Raw genomic sequence first — 17981 nt, 5'->3', positions numbered from 1 at the left:
AAAAAATGCTTGTTTCTGTGAATTTTTCTTTTAAGTTTTGTGGGAACGTTTTTATTAAGTTTTGTAATAACCTCCCTTTCGCTTTCCAAAACTGAAGATTGAGGTTAAAATAACCTTGCAGTTTACTGTGATATGAAAGGTTCAATGCTGACATAGCATTTTGCTAGTTTCTGTTGGCTTGGCTGGATGAATTTCATGCTGTTGTTGTATGTATCTGTTCTTTTGTTTCAGCTCCACTTTGTGGCAATATGTAGCATTTCTCAAAAAATGTTTACATTTTTTGCTTCTCCATATACCCAATTAACATGAGACAACGGGTTCTGAGGCATTCATACACTTCTTTCTCATGGCACCATGGTCAAGTCCCAGAGTCCCCTAGCATTAAAGGTGACATGCAGCAGAAGGAAAAATTGGGCTTGTGCATTTTTGTTGCTTCTCTGTAATGTGAGAAAGATTTTTTTTTTCCACCATCCTTCCATAATAGGGTTTGGAATATGTATACGGTTTGGTAGTATATTCCCCATAGCAAACATAAAAAAAATATTAAGGTTTTGCTAGAAAACTTACCCATGACATGAATTTCAAGTAAAAATGTACTATGTAATATGGTCTGTGCTAAGTTTAAGCTAATGCACAGTACTTCTCAGTCAGGCAGGATGTCAGCAGGTACGCAGCCACCTCCGGCAGCTCTGCTGGTGGTTGGAGAGCTTTTCTAACTGAGCCCACTTGTTCTTTTCAGCCATCAGAACTCATGACTATCAGCTAAGAAAATCTGCAGCCCTTATAAGGGATGTTGCGTTCTGAAAAGAAGGAGGGAAAAAAAAAAAAGGAGAGGAGGAGTAGGGAAGGGCTGGCATTTGCCAGATGTTTATAACAAGCCGAAACAAGAATAGGCAGCAGCGTCAGGCAAGCTACCCAATAAAGAATCCAAGCAGAAATTATGCATTTTCTCAGTTAATCAGTTTACTGGCATGGAGGATCATTATTCAACAAATTCTCCATCCATTCATGGAAATTTTTTTTAAGGGAAAAGCTCTGCCTCGTTCACGCTGAGCAGTGCCCATTAGCCTCTTCCCCTCCTCCTTGGGGTTTGTTATTTTGCACGGTCACATCAAGTTTCCCACATCACAATGAAGCAAATGCAACAGCACAAACCCAACATGTTTATTTCCCCTTTGCAGATAACCCTCAAAAAGCCAAAACATTTCCTCCGGCATTGGGATATGGAGCTTTCTTTTCCAATTGCGCTTTTTTTTTTGTCTTTTTAATTCATTTACGTTATTTCCTTTTAACATGCGGTTACAGAGTCAGGCACCGCGAGCACTGTACCTTGTGGCCTCACTTTCTTTTCCTGCTTTTTTCCTCCTCCGCAGATCCCTCATCCCGGCAGCACTGATCAGTCCCATACTTCCATGCAGCAAGGTTTGCACGTCCCTCACCCCAGCAGCCAGTCAGGGCAGCCATTACATCACAGCGGGCCTCCCAGCCAGCAGTCCCGGCAGCCGCCCCCGGCCGCTTCTGGCAACCATCCACACAGTGACCTGACCTTTAATCCCTCCTCAGCCTTAGAGGGTCAGGCTGGTGGACAGGGAGCACCTGACATGCCGGAGCCCTCGCTGGATGTAAGTCTGTGTCATACTATCATCTGCCTGCCATAGCGTGTGCTTGACATGGCGGCGGGAGGGTGGGGGGGGCGCGGGGACGGGGAGCCGCTTCCACAGCACATGCCATCGTCTCATGCTTGGGTACATGGGTGTAGTCGCTGCCGCTGAGGTGACAGGGTGCTCCTGGCTTGCTGTGGAAACTTTTCTGTTGTAAGTAGCTGCATGACGTGCCAGCCGTATCCTCTTCCTAGCGTGAAGGCAGGTGTTCCTTGAGACGGCAGGTCGGGCGCCTGCTGGGACAGATCTCCCTGTCCTCCTCGTCGCTGGACGGGGACTCGCGTGTGTGCAAGCCCAGACCCTGCAGCCGCCGCTGTGCCCGGATAAGAGGAAGGAGGCGGCCGCACACGGTCCGGGCTGGGGCTGCGCGGTGCCCAGCGAGCCACGCACCGGCCCCGGGGTGTGTGGCTGGGGGGTCCTCAGCAGGCCCACCATGCTGCTCCCTCAGCTCGCTGTGTCCCTCCTCTGATGTGCCATGCTGGCGTTGCGGATGGGAAAGTAAACGATGAGGATGTCTTCTGCCTCTGTAGCCAGGGTGGAGGGCAGCTCATGACTAAGCAGAGATAAGCCTGCTGTTAAGGCCAAAAGTGATGTGTCCTACCATCTGCTCCCTACTGCTGGAAATAAGTTATCTGAGGCATCCTTCTGGTTAACCACCTACCTACCTCACAAAATCTAAATTTCTTAGCTAGGGCTAGATTTTCATTTGAGTCATGCGTTCCCGTACTTGTATCTTCTGTCTGGTCCAAAGTCTGCCGCACAATGTAGTTTTCTGAGAGAAATGTTCACCTCTGTGCCTCAGATTTATATCTGTATTACTGTTGCTGTGTACGTGCATGTTCCCTGTCACACGACAGCACTGTGCCGTCAGGCAGCCTCACAGAGGGGCGAGAGGGAGGAAGGGATGCTCCAGTCACTGCAAAAAGCTCTCTGTGGAGTAGCATCTGCCTGCTAGAGGGAGGCTGCTGCTCTGTCACGTAGCGCGGTGACGGCCACATATATCCCTTGGGAGGTCAAGTGGCAACCAGAGGTCTCTGCCCTTAAGGACTGTAGGAGTAACATTAATAATAGGTGAAATAGTCTCATTTTCTCTTCAGGTATTTAAGTAACAAAGTATGGTGTTATGGGTCAGGCACATACTCCTGGGTGAAAAGCAAAGTAGGAAACCTGTACCTTTATGATAGCACTGTGGGTATCGCTGACGGAGGCATGCCGGACTCAATGGGAGACTGAAATGGTCTTAGCTGAACAAGGAGGCAAGTGCTGTACAGTGGGGGGAGTGAGTGTAGGTCTTGGAAATATTATTTCAGTGGGTTTAACTTCTGGTGGCTGAGCGAGGCACCATGTGGCGTTATCTGTGAGCTGAAACCAAGCTGGGGAATGCACCATAGGCAGCTGAGTCTGCTGCCTGCTGACACGGTTGTAATCGTTCACTAGTGCTTCAGTGTCATGCACTGTGGGGTTTAACCTGGGTAGAAGGACACACCTGATACACACAAAGATGACTCACACCACACAGCAGAGGCCCGAGGCTCGCAGCCCTGGTTAGACCCCTGAAGTGTTCGCTTCAGGAGCACCGGGTGCACCTCTCCAAATTCTGCCAAGCCCAGCACATCCCCTGGTGTCTGCCCCACCCATCTCCCCCTCCCTTCTGCTCCCTCTCAGCGGCCTCAGCTCCTGCTGCGCCCTCGGCTTTTCACTCAGCGGCGTGCCAGGCACCGAGCTGCAGGGCCAGCTCCGGCTCCAGGTGGGCCCTGCCTTTTGCAGGCCTGCACGAAGGGGGTCTGGGAACACACCGGCATTCTCAAATACCCTTCTTCTTCAGAATTTCCACCCCCTTTGCCCTTTCCACCCCTTACACAGCTTTAAATTATGCCTTAATTAAAAAAAAAAAAAAAAAAGGCTGATTCTGTTTTTTGTCCTAGTCCTAGAAACATTTTAAGCCCAAATTTTTGTCATTGCTTCAACATATGAAATACACCCTCAAAACTAAAGACTTAATCCTTAGAGATACTGAGCATATTGTTTATAACTTTCACTTATCTAAAAATAAAACAGAAATCCCCTATATACAAGAATCACATCTCAGAGGCATTATGATAGATTTTTAACAATTGAGCTGGGAAGATCTGTAGGATACATTCAACCATTTTTTTCTTTCTAAACATTTGGCGAGGCCGCCATTTTCTTTCTGTCTTCCACACTAGATATTCAGAAAAACTATGATAGCAGGTGAAATGCATTTTGCCTTATCATTAGTCTAGTGCTATAACAACAGCAGTTTAGCTATGAATAAAAGAAAGAGGTGTTTTAAGAAAACATTCCTCTGGGACATTTTGTTTATGTAAACTTGGCATCTTTGTTTTTTTTTTTTTTCTAAAACACTTAGGAAGTAATAAACTTCCTTCTACATTTCATGTGTAGCTTATTTTAAAATTATGTTCATCCATTTAATGTTAGAAGATGAAGCTGCGTTTTCAGAGGAGTAATAGAAGCATATAAATATAATATTTGCATGCTAAATGTGATGCAGTCAAGCTTTTAGTTTTATAGTATTTGACAACATAAAACAACTTAAGATGAATTTCTCATACCTACTGTTACATTTGTTAAATCAGTCCATGTTTTTCTGTCTTGGCCTCAACACAACGCTGAATATAAAGGGAGCTTATTACAAACTCTTCCCTGTCATTTTTAAAATACGACACTTTTACTTTTCACCAAGCCCTGGTGAGATGCAGAATAAACCAGAAAACATTGCCTTTTACAAAATCTAGTAGTTAAAGTGTGCTTGTTAGCTGTCAGATCAAAAAGAATCTGAGTGATGCTTGGAAAAATGAATTTTTCTATTTGAAGTACAGTATTTGTAAAAATACAAGTAGAAGAATCAGAACTATTTTGATACTTCAAAATACTGTGGAGATCAGTGCATCTGCTGTTGGATGGGGTGCCATGCCCCTGACCATTTAAAATGTCTCAGATTGCATGTAATGGTTTAGCTGAGTAAGCACTCCAAGCCCCCATCAATACCACGGAAAGAAATAGGACTCATCTACCTGCCTTGTCACTACTCGCCCTGTATTCTTCCTTGGGGTTTTTGCTGGTTTTTTTGTTTGTTTTTTTTTTGTTTGTTTGTTTGTTTTGGGGGGGGGGGGGGGGGGAGTTGTTTATTTTTTGTTTGTTTGTTTTGAGGGGTGTTTTTTTGTGTTTTTTCTTTTTTTTTTTTTGGGGGGGGGGGGGTAGGGGTGTTTTTTTGTTGTTGCTTTTTGTTTTTTTCTTTGGTTTATTTTTAGCCCTGGATGAGTTCTGGATCCTTCTGACTGCCCCAGAAGGGACGTCAGTGTGCAGAGGCGTCACGGGGTGACTCAGTGTATGAGGAAGGGACAGGGCTGCCTCTTTGTGTAAGGATGCAGGCATAACGCAGTCACCATGCTACTGCGTGAGTCAGATCTGACTGGTGGTGTTGATCTGCTTTAAAGCTTAAATATGTTTTCCTGGTTCAGCCTTTTATATGAAACTAAGGTACATAACTAGCATTTATCACAAAGTTTTTTCAGCATTGCTAGCCAGGAAATAAACTTTGTTCATGGATGAGCTTTGTGATGGGGAAGTTGATTGAGAAACCCTCATTGAGATGATAATGTAATTCATAAGTAAAAATTGACCAATACAGACTTGCACAAACCAGTGGATACTACATCATCCTAGGGTGTTAGGCAGGGATACTGCCTTCAGACTTATTTGGATATATTAATATGAAAGCCAGTTTCCAGGAATGTGTGGTGTTTAATCCCTCTTTGCACAAATGTATTTCTGTTATCTGTAATTTTCCTTTTATCTTTATATTTTATAGCTGCTTCCAGAACTCACAAATCCAGATGAGCTGCTTTCGTACCTGGATCCTCCTGACTTGCCAAGCAATAGCAATGATGACCTTCTGTCTCTCTTTGAGAACAACTGAAACTATGTGTATTCCCCCATCCCTTTCACTTGTTCACACGTGTGTGGCTGCACAGCAAGGAATCTTAACACTCCTTTTCCACAAAAGAAGAAAAAACTCACAAGTTGATCCAATGGTGCACTCCCTGCTTTCTTCATCTTAGAACTGCTTTTGTCAGCTTCAAAAACTGCGAAAGTGACGGGAGAAAAAATAGACAAAAAATGCAGTAATCTCAGAGTCTGCCGTGCTACCCATCACAACGAAGCATAGACAGTTGTGCAGCTATTGGAAACCCCGTTTGTTGTTCATCCTATAGAGAGAGAGTTCTGTGATAAACATAGTGTGAAGTATCTTGGCAAAAACCGATCTTGGCAAGGGAAGAAAAGGCAACAAAATGGAACTGTCTTTAATTGACCTGTCTCAGAGTGTCCTTCCAACGCATGTTCTTCCATTTTTTTGAAACTGTATCTCCCTCCACCCCACTTCCCCTCTGTCCCCCTCCAACCACAGGTTGGTGTTGGAGTATTTGTCCTGGCTACACACAAAAAGCAGAACACAAACACATTACAAAGCTCCAAAAAGCACAAATCATACAGTCAAGTGGCAAAGATAGGGAAGACATACAAGCCCATCAGAGGGAGACAGCAGTTCAGTAAGAAAGTCTTCAGTAACAGAGTCCTGAGCATCTCCAGGCTGCAGCCGCATGTGTTTGGATTTATAAAAGTGCAGGAATCTTAAACACCTCTTTGCAAAGGATTCCTCTGTTCAAACACACTGATTGGAAACACAGGAAAAATAAAAAATGTTTTCAATGTTTAGGGTTTTTTTTGTGGTTTTGGTTTGAAATCAGTACCGTTTGTGGCTGCGCTAACACCCAGCTGTTGAGACTGTCGTAACAGGTCTTTTTGCCATGTATTCCATGGAAAAGAGAGGGAGGGGGGAATGCAAACCCAAATACTCTTGATTATTACCTACAGCCTCTGGCTTCCTGAGTGTTTGTATTGCACAATACATAGTAAGACAAGCTGGGTTGAAGGCAGATAGGAAATCATGGCAGGACAGGGGGAGAGTAACATCGCTATCTGCATAATTATTTTTAATAATCAGCTTGAAAAAAGGGCATTGAAATTGGACAGACATTTTACAGCTTCCTTTTTGTTTTGCTTTGTGTTCTGTTTTCATGACTGTTACAAATAATTCAGCCTTTTCCTTTTCTCCTCTTTCAGTCTTTCTTTTTTTTTTTCCTTTTGTTTTTTAACTTTAGCTGCCAGAAAGAGATTGTTCTCACAAAGGAATGGGCATGGGGAGAAAAAGTAACTTGGTAGAATGCTGCTGCCCTCAAGAGACCCTGATGCCACAATCACTGTCTTGCCCCTGTGATCCGTGCTTCTCGTGTGGTTGCTTCTCCTGCATGAGCTTCCTATTGCTTCTGTGCCCATTTCTGTGCTCTTCGTCTCTCTCTCTTATAAATTATGTACAGTAGCTGTGTAAGAAGTGCATGTGTGCCAACTTTGCCCTTGTGGTGCAACATTTCAGCTTTTGCCCACTGTACAGTTATTGTTTTAGTTTCTTTTTGTTACTAAAGCAAACTTGACCCTACTCCTTTCCTCATCCCAGACCCAATCCGATAACCTTTATTTGCTCGCCACAACGCGTTTTAAACTTAAGTGCCAGACAAAATTTTGTTTGTTCCTGTCTGACTCGATAGCTTCCTAGCCCTTTGTGTTTAGTTTGCAATGCTGTAAATGGCATGCTCTGTGCTTACAACTCTGGATTTGCTTTTCTCACCAAAGTCATATTTGTAAATTCTTTGCAGTTTTTGTTTTATTTTGCTCTTTGTTAACGTTTCCCACTACTGCTGTACATGCGTCGTGATATATATATGCTAGTCAGCAGCACCTTGCTGTAGATATTAAAGGAAATGGCGATTTAGTTCTTTTATTTTCCAGTAGGAGTATTGAATCTGTCAAACATATTATGTAGAGATGGTCCCACACTTATATTTTTCCTGTTTCAAGTTTTTTTAAGAAAGGCGCTGTTCATTATGCAAAATCAATTATTTTAAGAATTGCTATTGTAAATATCTTTGTGAATATTTTAGTATTGTCTTTGATAATATTCAGCATTTTCATGATCTGGTTATACTTTTGCTGGTGTTTTTAAATACCTTGTCTGAAGAAAAATATGGGTCCTTTTTTAAAAAAGAAAATTGAGGGTTCTTTAACAGAATAAGGGAGATTTGTTGTTGGTTTGTGTTTTTTTTTCCCGTTTTATTTTGATAAATTAGCCCAAATTTCATATCCATTTATGTGATGAGTGAATTGATATGTCAGGCAGTACCTGGACAATCAGGGCCCAGCTCTGTCATGGAAACATAGTAAAAAGCGATTGCCTAGGGCAAACACCCAAAACCACCACCTAACCAACCGATGTTCACCGACTGTGTGGGTACTTGTGGGCTGGCAGTGGCAGGGGTTTTGTTCCTTTGCCCAAGTGAGCAGAACACCTAGGACCAACTGTCTGAACAGGTAAAGATGCACTAAGGCAAGCAGCTAGCGTATAAGGTACCTTATTTATATCACTATGCTGGTGTTCCAGCCTTGGAAGCTGGGGCGCTCGAACACGTAGGGATGTTGGCGGGAGGGGAGGGAAACAGTATAGTATATTTTATTCTGCTTAGAAGTGTCTTTTTTCTTATGTAGGCTTGACAACCTGTAGAGGATCTCTGCAGAATATTAAAGATACCTTGGTATAATACATGGTAATATGGTTGTGGTGTGGTGCTGCTATCACACAACTCCTAGGAAAGACCGTTCTTCAGTTACAGATGTGTTTTGTAGCCGTTTGACTGTAGTAGTTTTCCCCTGTATTTTTGCTGCATTGTTTATATAGTTATTGAAGTCGTTTGCAGGGGTGGCTAATGATAAACTGACATTATGCCCTTAGAGTTTTTCTTTCTTTCGTTTTGTTTTGTTTTGTTTGTTGGCATTCTTTTTTTTTTCAAGGGGGAGGGGGGAGTTTCTTAAGCCATAGGTTTTGGAATAAAGAAGATTTCTCGCTAGTTGGAACAGGTTGCTCAGATTTTTTAATTGATTTTATTTAATGTTCCACCCTCCATTGTTCCTGAGCAGCTGTGTTAGTCACCTGAAATTATTTTTCTCTTCAACACAACGTTAGTATTTTAAACCAGGTATGTTAAGGATTGACCTTTTGCTAACTGGTAGTATTTAAAATGTATCATTTGAAAGTACCTGTTGGAAAGAGTAAAGGGAAAAAACTCCATAGATATTAGCAATATGTTTGGAGCAGTGTTTGCATCTGCTTTGTACAGTAATAGAGCATTAAAGTGGATGATTGACATTTTTAAGCTTAGAGAAACATTTGGTTTCCGAGCAGAACCTAAGAGATAAAATATGATTTTTACCCATCACCCAAATGTTGGACATGCGAGACAGTTTTAAAACTATGTCAGCTAAAATCAGGTACTGTATAGTGGATTCAGTATGAAAAAGCTTCTAAATGAAAATTTAGTTATTTTTTTATCTGTTCACTGCCATATTAAAGTTTAGAGAAAAAAAACTAGCAAATAGGGTAATCACAGTCATTTCTTTTAAAGCTTAATTATTATATGAAATTCCAGTAGTATTTTTATTCTTCTTTTTTTGTTTGTTTACTTTTTAATTGTTTCCCTATGGAAGTTCATCTGGGAAAGAACCCACAGAGATCTACAGTTCTGCTGCCAAGACATTATTATAGGACTGACAGATACACGCCAATGTCTGCAGTGGAGACTCAAGGGACATCTGTACATATGTAAATGACAAATAGAGACATGTTAACAGAAATGCATTCATTTTCCTTGGAATGTGCATTGTTTTTATTTCGCAGGAAAAAAAAAAAAAGCTTGAAGCTCCATCTTATGTGGAAAATGAATCCTGTTTGTTAGCGTTTGTGGAGTCTCAGCATTTGTTTCACCTTCACTTCTGTAATATACTCTGATCCTTCGTTTTGTTTTATCTACATGTAATATTTAGCTTACGTGTACTAGTCTATCACCTGTGTATTTTTAGGGTGCTACAGAAATAATGAAGAAAAATACGGGGATTAAAAAAAAAAAAATTGTAACCAAATTCATACTTTGTACAATTTTTGATATCACGATCAGAGGAGAATTAAAAAAAAAAAAGTACAATCTGAAGTAACATGCAAAAACGGCCATTGTCTTTGTTTGTACATTGTATGTACAGTACAATGCAATCATTTCATACTTTAAACTGGTCAGAAAAAATAATTGTGATTTTTAGTCTTGCAAAACTGTATGTAGTTAGATGATGTGACAACCTAATATTTATCTAATAAATATGTATTCAGATGAAACCTGTATATTAGGTGTTCATGTGGTTATTTTGTATTTAAAGATCAAATTATTTGACTATTGCTAGACATTTATATACTCTGTTGTAACACTGAGGTATTCTCATTTGCTCATGTTAATTTTTTTTCCTAAATAAATTTGCAAAATTAAGGTCTGGCTAATTGGAAGCTGCTTTGTAAATTTTCAGTTTCTTTTGAAACGCCCCACTTCCCCTACTCCCTCCCTGCTTTGTGTGTTAATTTGAAAGTTATTTGTACAAGATGCCCCTTGTCAGGGAGCAGGACTTGTTACAGGAAGGGAAAAAGGTATGAACCAGGGTGGAAGAGACACAGACTAAGAGATTACGAGTTCAGGTTTGCTGATAGGCACAGGACCACAGAGGAAAAAAGACCCAGACATGGAATTGAATTGGTGACTGCATACCACCTAAATGTGTAATAATTACATTGAAATGAAATCTTTGCATGATATGAATAACACAAAAGCCGTACTTGTCTCTCGTGTTGACGTGTGTTCTGAAATACAGGACAACTTAATCCTTGTGGAGAGAAGATGTTAGTGGAGAGATTAACTATCCAACACGGTAAATTTACCTTTCTCTTTGTTTAAAATTCTCATGAGTTTGATCATTTTTCTTTTAACTGAAGTCTCTGTCATCAAAGTGAAATTAGTGACTTTGGAAGATGACTGAAATAAGACTTTTTTTTTTTTTAATGTATCCCTATCTTAAAGCTGAAGGACCTGGTTTCAAATTGCAGCCTTTCAGTTGTGAAATCTGCTTAACTTCTCAGCATGTTGAACACTAAGCAGACTGAACCATGGCTCGAGGAGCATGCACAGGGCACTGTCAGCAGTGGTGGCACTCGCAGCTCCTTTCCTGGCGGAGTTCCACACCTGTAATGAGCTGCAGTCACATGCTGAGCACTTTCCATCCAGGGACCTGTTTTTATGGAGAATTACAGAGCATCTCTGTATTTGTATATTGCATTTGTGGAAGTGTTTAGTTTAAACTCACTTTTCAAATGCATTCAAGTATACAGGAACAATGTAACCATTTCAGAATATGAATATAATTCAGGAGTAGCAATTACCTTACAGGGACAGAAGTCCCTATTGCTGATGGAGAATACACATAAGTAGTTTTGGATAGATATATAAAACTGGATGAGGTATTCATTTCTCAACATTGGGAAAAGATATTTCTTTCTGCCTCAGCTTCTGCCTTCCTTGCTGGCAATACCAATTAAAAATGGTATTTTAGGATAAAGTAATAAAACTGAGTTCCAATGCACTCAGTAATGAAACAGAAAAAATATATATATATTTATCCTTCTCAGCCAATAATTAATGAGTATTTTGTTTTTGGTGTTTTGTTTTCCTGGAAGCTCCCAAGAAGTGTCAGTGAGACAATGCAAACCTGCTTCAGCACTGTGAAGACAGAGACGAGTATTTCTGTATGAAGAGCTCGAGCGAAGTCCTTAAGTGCTGTACATTTTTCAAGCTTACTTGGAAGTCTGAAAAGGCTCTGACAGTTCTCCAAGTGGAGCTTCTCCCAGATGCCAGCCTGTGGACTCCAGCATAGGTATGACGTGTACGTCCAGTTCATGCAGATGTCTCCTTTTCCACCTTGTGGCAGGGTGTCCATGCGTTGTTTGCTCTTCCTGTGGTACCAGGCAGCCACACAGCACATCTCTCTGTCTGTGGTTTCTGTGCTTATCGAGGTACATCATTGCCGAACAGCTTCAGAACGCTTAAGGCTGAACATTTTTTCCCTATCCTTCCTGATCTCTGAATGTGTATTAATTTGTTTGTGCATTGTGTCACTTTGCCATTGCACTTCTTCATAGCTTTTATAGGAGCAAGATACAAACTATTAGAAACATGGAAGTGAAACAACGAGATGGTTTTCTGTTTGGACAGCAGGGATGGGATTCCTGTGTGCGAATAGAGCTGCTTTCTTTCCTTTAAAGAAGTAAGCCAGATGGCATAGAAAAAGTTGTACAAGTCTCGCTTAATATAAGCTACATATAATATTCTCACTTGGTGTCCTTGTCTCTGACCTCTTAAAACTCATTAACATTTGACATTTGCATGTCTTATTTGTTTGTATTTTTACCTAGAACCTGCTTCCTTATCTGCTTAAATTTCAAGTCTGTCCAAATCCTCTTATACTGTGAATTTCCAGTCATGAATGATTACCTTTCTTCTTCCCGTTTTGAGTAATCACCAGAGTGTCACCACATTACAGTTCTCCATAGTCTCCATCACTGAAATCCTACCGATTCCATGTAGGATATTACTGCTGATGTCTGTCATTGTGTCAGTGCCCTGTTCACATTTGTTCTCTCTCAGAGAAACAAAGGAGAGCCGTCTGCATCTTCTGCTGGGGCATCTCATCTCCAGCAGTGTACAGAATTTTCCAGGCAAACTTAAAACTAGTCTAGACGGAACCTCATCAATTACGCAATTTCATCTAAGAAGCAAGCAGATTGCAATTATGGCATGACTCCTCCAGGGCGTTAGCAAACAGCTTGGTATGGAGCAACTTACTGGTTTGCTGGCTACATAGCTCATCTGCATTTCCAGGAATGTCTCACCTAAATTGTAACAATCGGTTTTCAGCTATTTAAATCCATCTTTGTGTTAAAAATACTCTTTTTCTAAATGTCCAGAATAGAAGAGATTAAGTCCTTTTCCCTCCATATTGAATACATGAATATGTCTGCTTGGTTTGTCCAGTACCTTTCCAATTACTTATCTCACTGTATTTTTTGGTAGATCCAGGTACACACATAAAGTTAGCTTCACTGGAAACATTAGTATACACCAGTTTTTAAATACTTGGGTTTCTCTATGCTTTCTTTTGATTTTATTGGATAGCCTAAGCGTTTCAGGATTAACAGTTCTGTTTTTCCACTAGACCAGAATTTTGAATGATTGTATTTTTAATTGAATATTGCAACCTAGATGTTCCTGTTTGCCCATAGTTGTTTTATGATACTGTTCTAGAGATTGTGTTAAATTGTTCTGGAAAATTTAGTTTCAGTTGTCACCTGGTTAACATTTTGACACATTGATTATTGTGAACATGGAGAAAGCTGGTTAATAAAAACAAACATAAACAAACAAAAAAACTAGCCAAATGCTAGAAAGAAGTCCTATATTTTAAAAATATTCAGGCTGTTGTTGGAATTGTCTTCATTTTTTTTTCTTCGTTTGGTTTCTAAAAACCGGAAGTACTCCACACTTACTTCAGAAAATTCTGGAGTTGAAGTCTTACTGGGGTTTTAATGCATATGTAAATCGTGACAAATTTTTACCTGCTATTCTTATATTTCAAATTTATAATCAATGCTCATTTTTCCTCGTTTGATGCTTCTGTATTTCTCAGAATGGACATTCTGCATAGACTTAAAACATGCAAATTCTGTGAATTTAGGATTTAGCCATGTACATGTCTCACTAGCTGTCCTACTTAGTGATTGGTGAAAATACCCAGTTCATAAAGTTAGGCAAAATATTTTGCTTCACAATAAATCATACTTTGGTTGAAAATTTCCTTTCTAAATTACAAATGGTGGTCTTCTGCAAGGAAACGTTCATATTGCTACTACCAAACTGATGGCAAAATTACAAAAGTGACACTGGGACAGAACTGAAAGTTAAGGAAACCTAGACTCCCATCTCTAATAAAATTAAACCCTGAGATTTTCAGTATTTCACCAAACATTTCATTATCCAAAAATGATGTCTTCAGTTGCAAGTATGTCACAGACATTTTTTGCAGTTGACAACTTATTATCTCAGCTGGGGGGACATTCAGGTGATTGTCACATGCAATTATGTCATTGAAGTAGATCACAGAGTTCCATGCTAGCTAATGTACTGAAGCTGTTACATGCTGGTGGTAAGCAATCCTTTCTGTAGTGAAACTGCAGAAAAGTGGAAAGGAAACAGAAAGACTGCGTGGGGAGGTTGGCTCCAGGAGAACTGTTAATTGGAAAAATGGGTGGAATTTTTTAGCCATTACATGTGTAAAGCATAATTTTTGAGTGATTCTTGTTCAGCTCAGTAGCTAATACTATCTAACTATCAATTGTTGTGAAGTCATACAACTAAAAAACAGATGTCTCAAAAACTATGATTATTGTTAGAATCAGTGTAATGCAGACAGGATAGTTCATCTTGCACAAGGTACAGAGGAAGCTGTTACCTCAAAGTCATCATTCACGTTTACACACATGACAAATTCAAGGAAAACCCAAGGCTTTTCCAGGTAGATAATTCAAGCAGGAATTAAGGAACAGACTAGAGGAGAGAGGTCATGAAGATATTGCAAAATAAGGAAGATAATTGTGTTGAAAGCTGCTAAATAATGGTAAGTGGAAAAGAGCAGAAAGGGACTGAAACTGAACCCAAGAAACACGAGAAAATTCCAGAAAATCAAGTACTACAGTGGGGAAGGAAAACCATTAAAACCATTAGTTGGGAGTCTGGGATGCTGCCAGTGCTGTGACCAGGGGGATGACCACACACCCATCAGTACTTGACGCCTCAGTACTTGGTTCTACCAGTTAGGTATTTTCTATATAACTGAGATGAGGCCTAGTCAGTGGAGTCGTACAGCAAGAGAAGAGACCCTGCCAGAGCTGGTTCTGGGTTTCCACATGTGCCAGTATTGTGACAGCCTGCCAGGACAGAAGGAGGGGGACAACACGGTGCTGACTTCTACACACACTGCGAAAAACCTGCTAGGAGTTGCTTGTGCAGAGTATTTCCTGAGTATTTCCTTTTTCAGTAGAAGCATCGTGACCCCCAAACTCATCTTACTTGTACACAATCAAGTTGTGTGATTCGCCATTTCCAAAAGCAGTTCAGATACTTTTACCTTACTACTTGTTCCGTAGGCCAGAGATGGTATTTCACAGGTTAAAAAAAAAACAAACAAACAAACAAAAAAAAAAAAAAACAACAAAAAAAACTACACTGATCTCTGTAGATTTCAATTTCTGTGTTCTGATTAAGAAGCCTGTGTTTTGGAACACCTTAACTTTTGCCATGCCTTGATAGTTTCATTCACAGGTAAGCAAAGCACTTCCTCAGCCACCCACAGGCAAGCGGCCTACCTGGACGTGCTGCTGCCTCGTAAAGCTCACTTGCAGTAATAGCTGCATTTCCACCGTGGCCTGGAAACATACAGTTCACGTGTCCTACATGCCTTGCCAGCCTGTTGTGAACTGCCCATAAATGTTCATCGACCACCTCTGGTGGCGTGTGAACAACGTTTGGGGAGCTGTGGCAGCTGCGCGCCACGTGCAGGCACTGTGCAATCTGCCATGCGGGCAGGCAGTTTCCATACATCACACATGGCGACTGAGCAATGAATTCCAGGCAAGCAATGTCACTCTGAGCTTCTGAAAGGAAAATGCTAATCATGGCTGTAAAGAGCACGAGTGGATTGAGGTTTTTCTTGTATGACTATTTGTCGGTAATTAGGATGAAATCATGTGGGGGAACTCCCCCTTTCTGTACAGTTAGTGCTGCAGAGAAGGTTCATGTTGCGAGCCGGGTTATTACATGTTCCTAGGAGGAAACCTTGATCAGGGGAAATATTTATTAGCATTTTTTCTTTTTATCTATAAATGTACCTGTGTAGCTACTCTATGTGCTACGTGCTCTTGTATGATTTAATTTCATGCTGCAATCACTTAGTATAATGGAAAGGTCTTTCACCATCTCCCTCACTCTAGTCCCCATTCATAAATAAATGCATATCACAGATAACAGAGCACACAACTCTTCCCAGCTCTCCGCTCATCTTCTAGCTTAATAAAACCTTGAAGAAAAAAAGAAAAAAATTGAGTGTTTTTGAAGTGCAGCAAATGCTGGATCTGTGGATGAAGGGTGGAAATGCCCACTGCAAATTCCTGCTCTCCCCATGTGAAACTGAGGTGAGCCCCTGTATGACCTCTTGCCCTGCTAACTGTCAGGATTAGTGGGGTCCTTGAGATAGCCAGGTCCCAGGTGGGAAAGGTTTTCACATGTTAAAATCAACATAATGGGAATTTCCTGCATCACAGAGTATCAAGCAATGTGTGTGTGTGAAAACCAGTTAATAGTAGGTTGTAGTGGTCTCTATTTGAGTTGTTTGCATGGTCCAAGCATACAACCCCGTGAAGATCCTATCAAGGATAAAGAAGAGTTGTGTTTAGTTGAATTCTTGAAGTTGGTAGGTAGAAAATGTGATCTTACTGTAGCTGCCAAGATCAATCCAACATGAGCAATCCAAGACTGACTGACACAATTAACCTGCATTCCCGTGTTACAGACCAGTAGGCCAGATACAGTCAGGAATGCCTGTCACTTTTTTTTTTACCAGTGCAGTGTCTGTCTGCTAGGTGGTTACACCATTTCTTGCTCCTTGGAATCAAAATTCCCAAATTTAAGCTACATTTCAAGCATTTATTCTTTCTGATACTTTTGAAAAGTCACTTAACTGCTCTGTTTCCTGTCCATCTGGGCATAATATTAAAATTTATGCAGTAACCACACAGTCCTATTTATAAAGACGTTCAGGTTGTAAGTGATGTATCAATATGAAATACTGCTATTGCATTTTATAAGGTTCCTGTGCAGGAATTTCTCTGGTATGGCATGAATCCTTCAATAGATGCCTTTCTAAAAATGCCAATTTAGAAACTTCTATTAAAAATGTCCTTCTTGTTTATCCGCCTGTAAATTCTGCATTGTTTTTTTAAGTCTGGGTTTTCTGGTACCAGCCTCCCTGATGGCTCTGCTGAGGCCTCTGTCTTCACTTTTGTCTGAGCCACCATCCTCAGTCACTTATCCTGTATAGCTGAGGGTGCACTCGTTTCCTAGCCAAGCATTGTAGGATTTCAACAATGAACATATCTTCAAACAGATCTCTTCAATGCTCCTCTAAATCATTTCACTTCACCGAGCTAGCTCCGGGCCTCATGTTCTAGTGATCCAAGGTGGTCTTTTGGCAGACTTTTTAGAGGTATATTTTTTCTTTTTTTTTTTCTTCTCTGTCTTTCTTGGAAAATGACCTCTGTGTAACTCAGAAGTTCCTATCATACTGTCTGTACAAGTTTTAACTCATCTGACTGCAGGAATAAAACATAACGAGCGATTTAGCAGTTTTAATCCATAAGCCCAGAGAAAATGATTTAGCCTATATTCCCAAATAAGAAGTCACCGCTGTGACAGAGAGTGAGATGGTTTGCTTCTTGCAAAGGCCTGTAAACATGGAAAATAGCATTGTTTGCTCTACCAAAGATACCTGTGAACTCTTAGCAAAACAATTAAAAGCTACTCTGGCAGTGCTTTCAAACTGCAAAATTAAGATGATACTTTCTTTCGCTCGTCTTTTGTCTTATTAAACGATAGGCCTTCAGGGCCAGAACTGTCTTTTATTATAGGTATGCACAGAGCTCAACACCCAAATGCTAATTTTGGTTTGGGCTTCTAGTGGCTACTACAATTAAAACATTAAAAAGAGTGTGGTCATCTTTCTTATGGTCACCAGAGAATTAAACAGATTGATGACTCGATTAAATTATTTCCCAAAATGGACTAGCAGCTGAGAGCATAAAAGGCAACAGAAACATACATACTGACTTAGCTACTATTAAATAGTAATAATAATAATAATTGTAGCTGGTAATCACTATACAAAATAAACAGATGATTTTCAGTTTCATGTGCAGTAAGAGTCTTAACAGCTTCTTTCTTCAGTGTTTGTGTTTTCGTGGTCAGAGTGGTATGGTAATGCATCTGTTTTGCTTGGTCAGCCTGATCCGTTTGTAATTTCTCTAATTTTGTAATTTCTGAATCCAAAGTCTCACCATTTCATCAGCTATGTTTACTTCAGCCTTCTGTTATGAATTGGACAAAAAATGCTGAAATTTCCACTGTCCGTTGTAAATGTGCAGCTATTTTACCCCAGTTCCAGAAGCAAAGGCACTTATTTTATGGGGTGATG

General features: G+C 40.5%; 1 protein-coding gene across 16 annotated transcripts in view; it reads left to right on the top strand.

Moving 5' to 3' along the window:
* Positions 1 to 9984, top strand: part of ZMIZ1 (zinc finger MIZ-type containing 1) — a 344474-nt gene extending 334490 nt beyond the window's left edge. For 15 of the 16 annotated variants that reach the window (XM_068689467.1, XM_068689458.1, XM_068689461.1 and 12 more), the window contains 2 exons: positions 1374 to 1622; positions 5515 to 9984. In XM_068689467.1, the coding sequence (XP_068545568.1) occupies positions 1374 to 1622; positions 5515 to 5622 (357 nt within the window). In that variant the 3' untranslated portion in view covers positions 5623 to 9984. The remainder of the gene's footprint in view (positions 1 to 1373; positions 1623 to 5514) is intronic. The other variant, XM_068689469.1, reaches the window with a different exon arrangement.
* The last annotated feature ends 7997 nt before the right edge of the window (positions 9985 to 17981 follow it).

Source organism: Anas acuta, chromosome 7 (assembly GCF_963932015.1).
Source record: "Anas acuta chromosome 7, bAnaAcu1.1, whole genome shotgun sequence".
NCBI classification, from domain to species: Eukaryota; Metazoa; Chordata; class Aves; order Anseriformes; family Anatidae; genus Anas; species Anas acuta.
The sequence above is the reverse complement of the archived record's forward strand: the minus strand, read 5'-3'. Positions and strand labels throughout refer to the sequence as shown.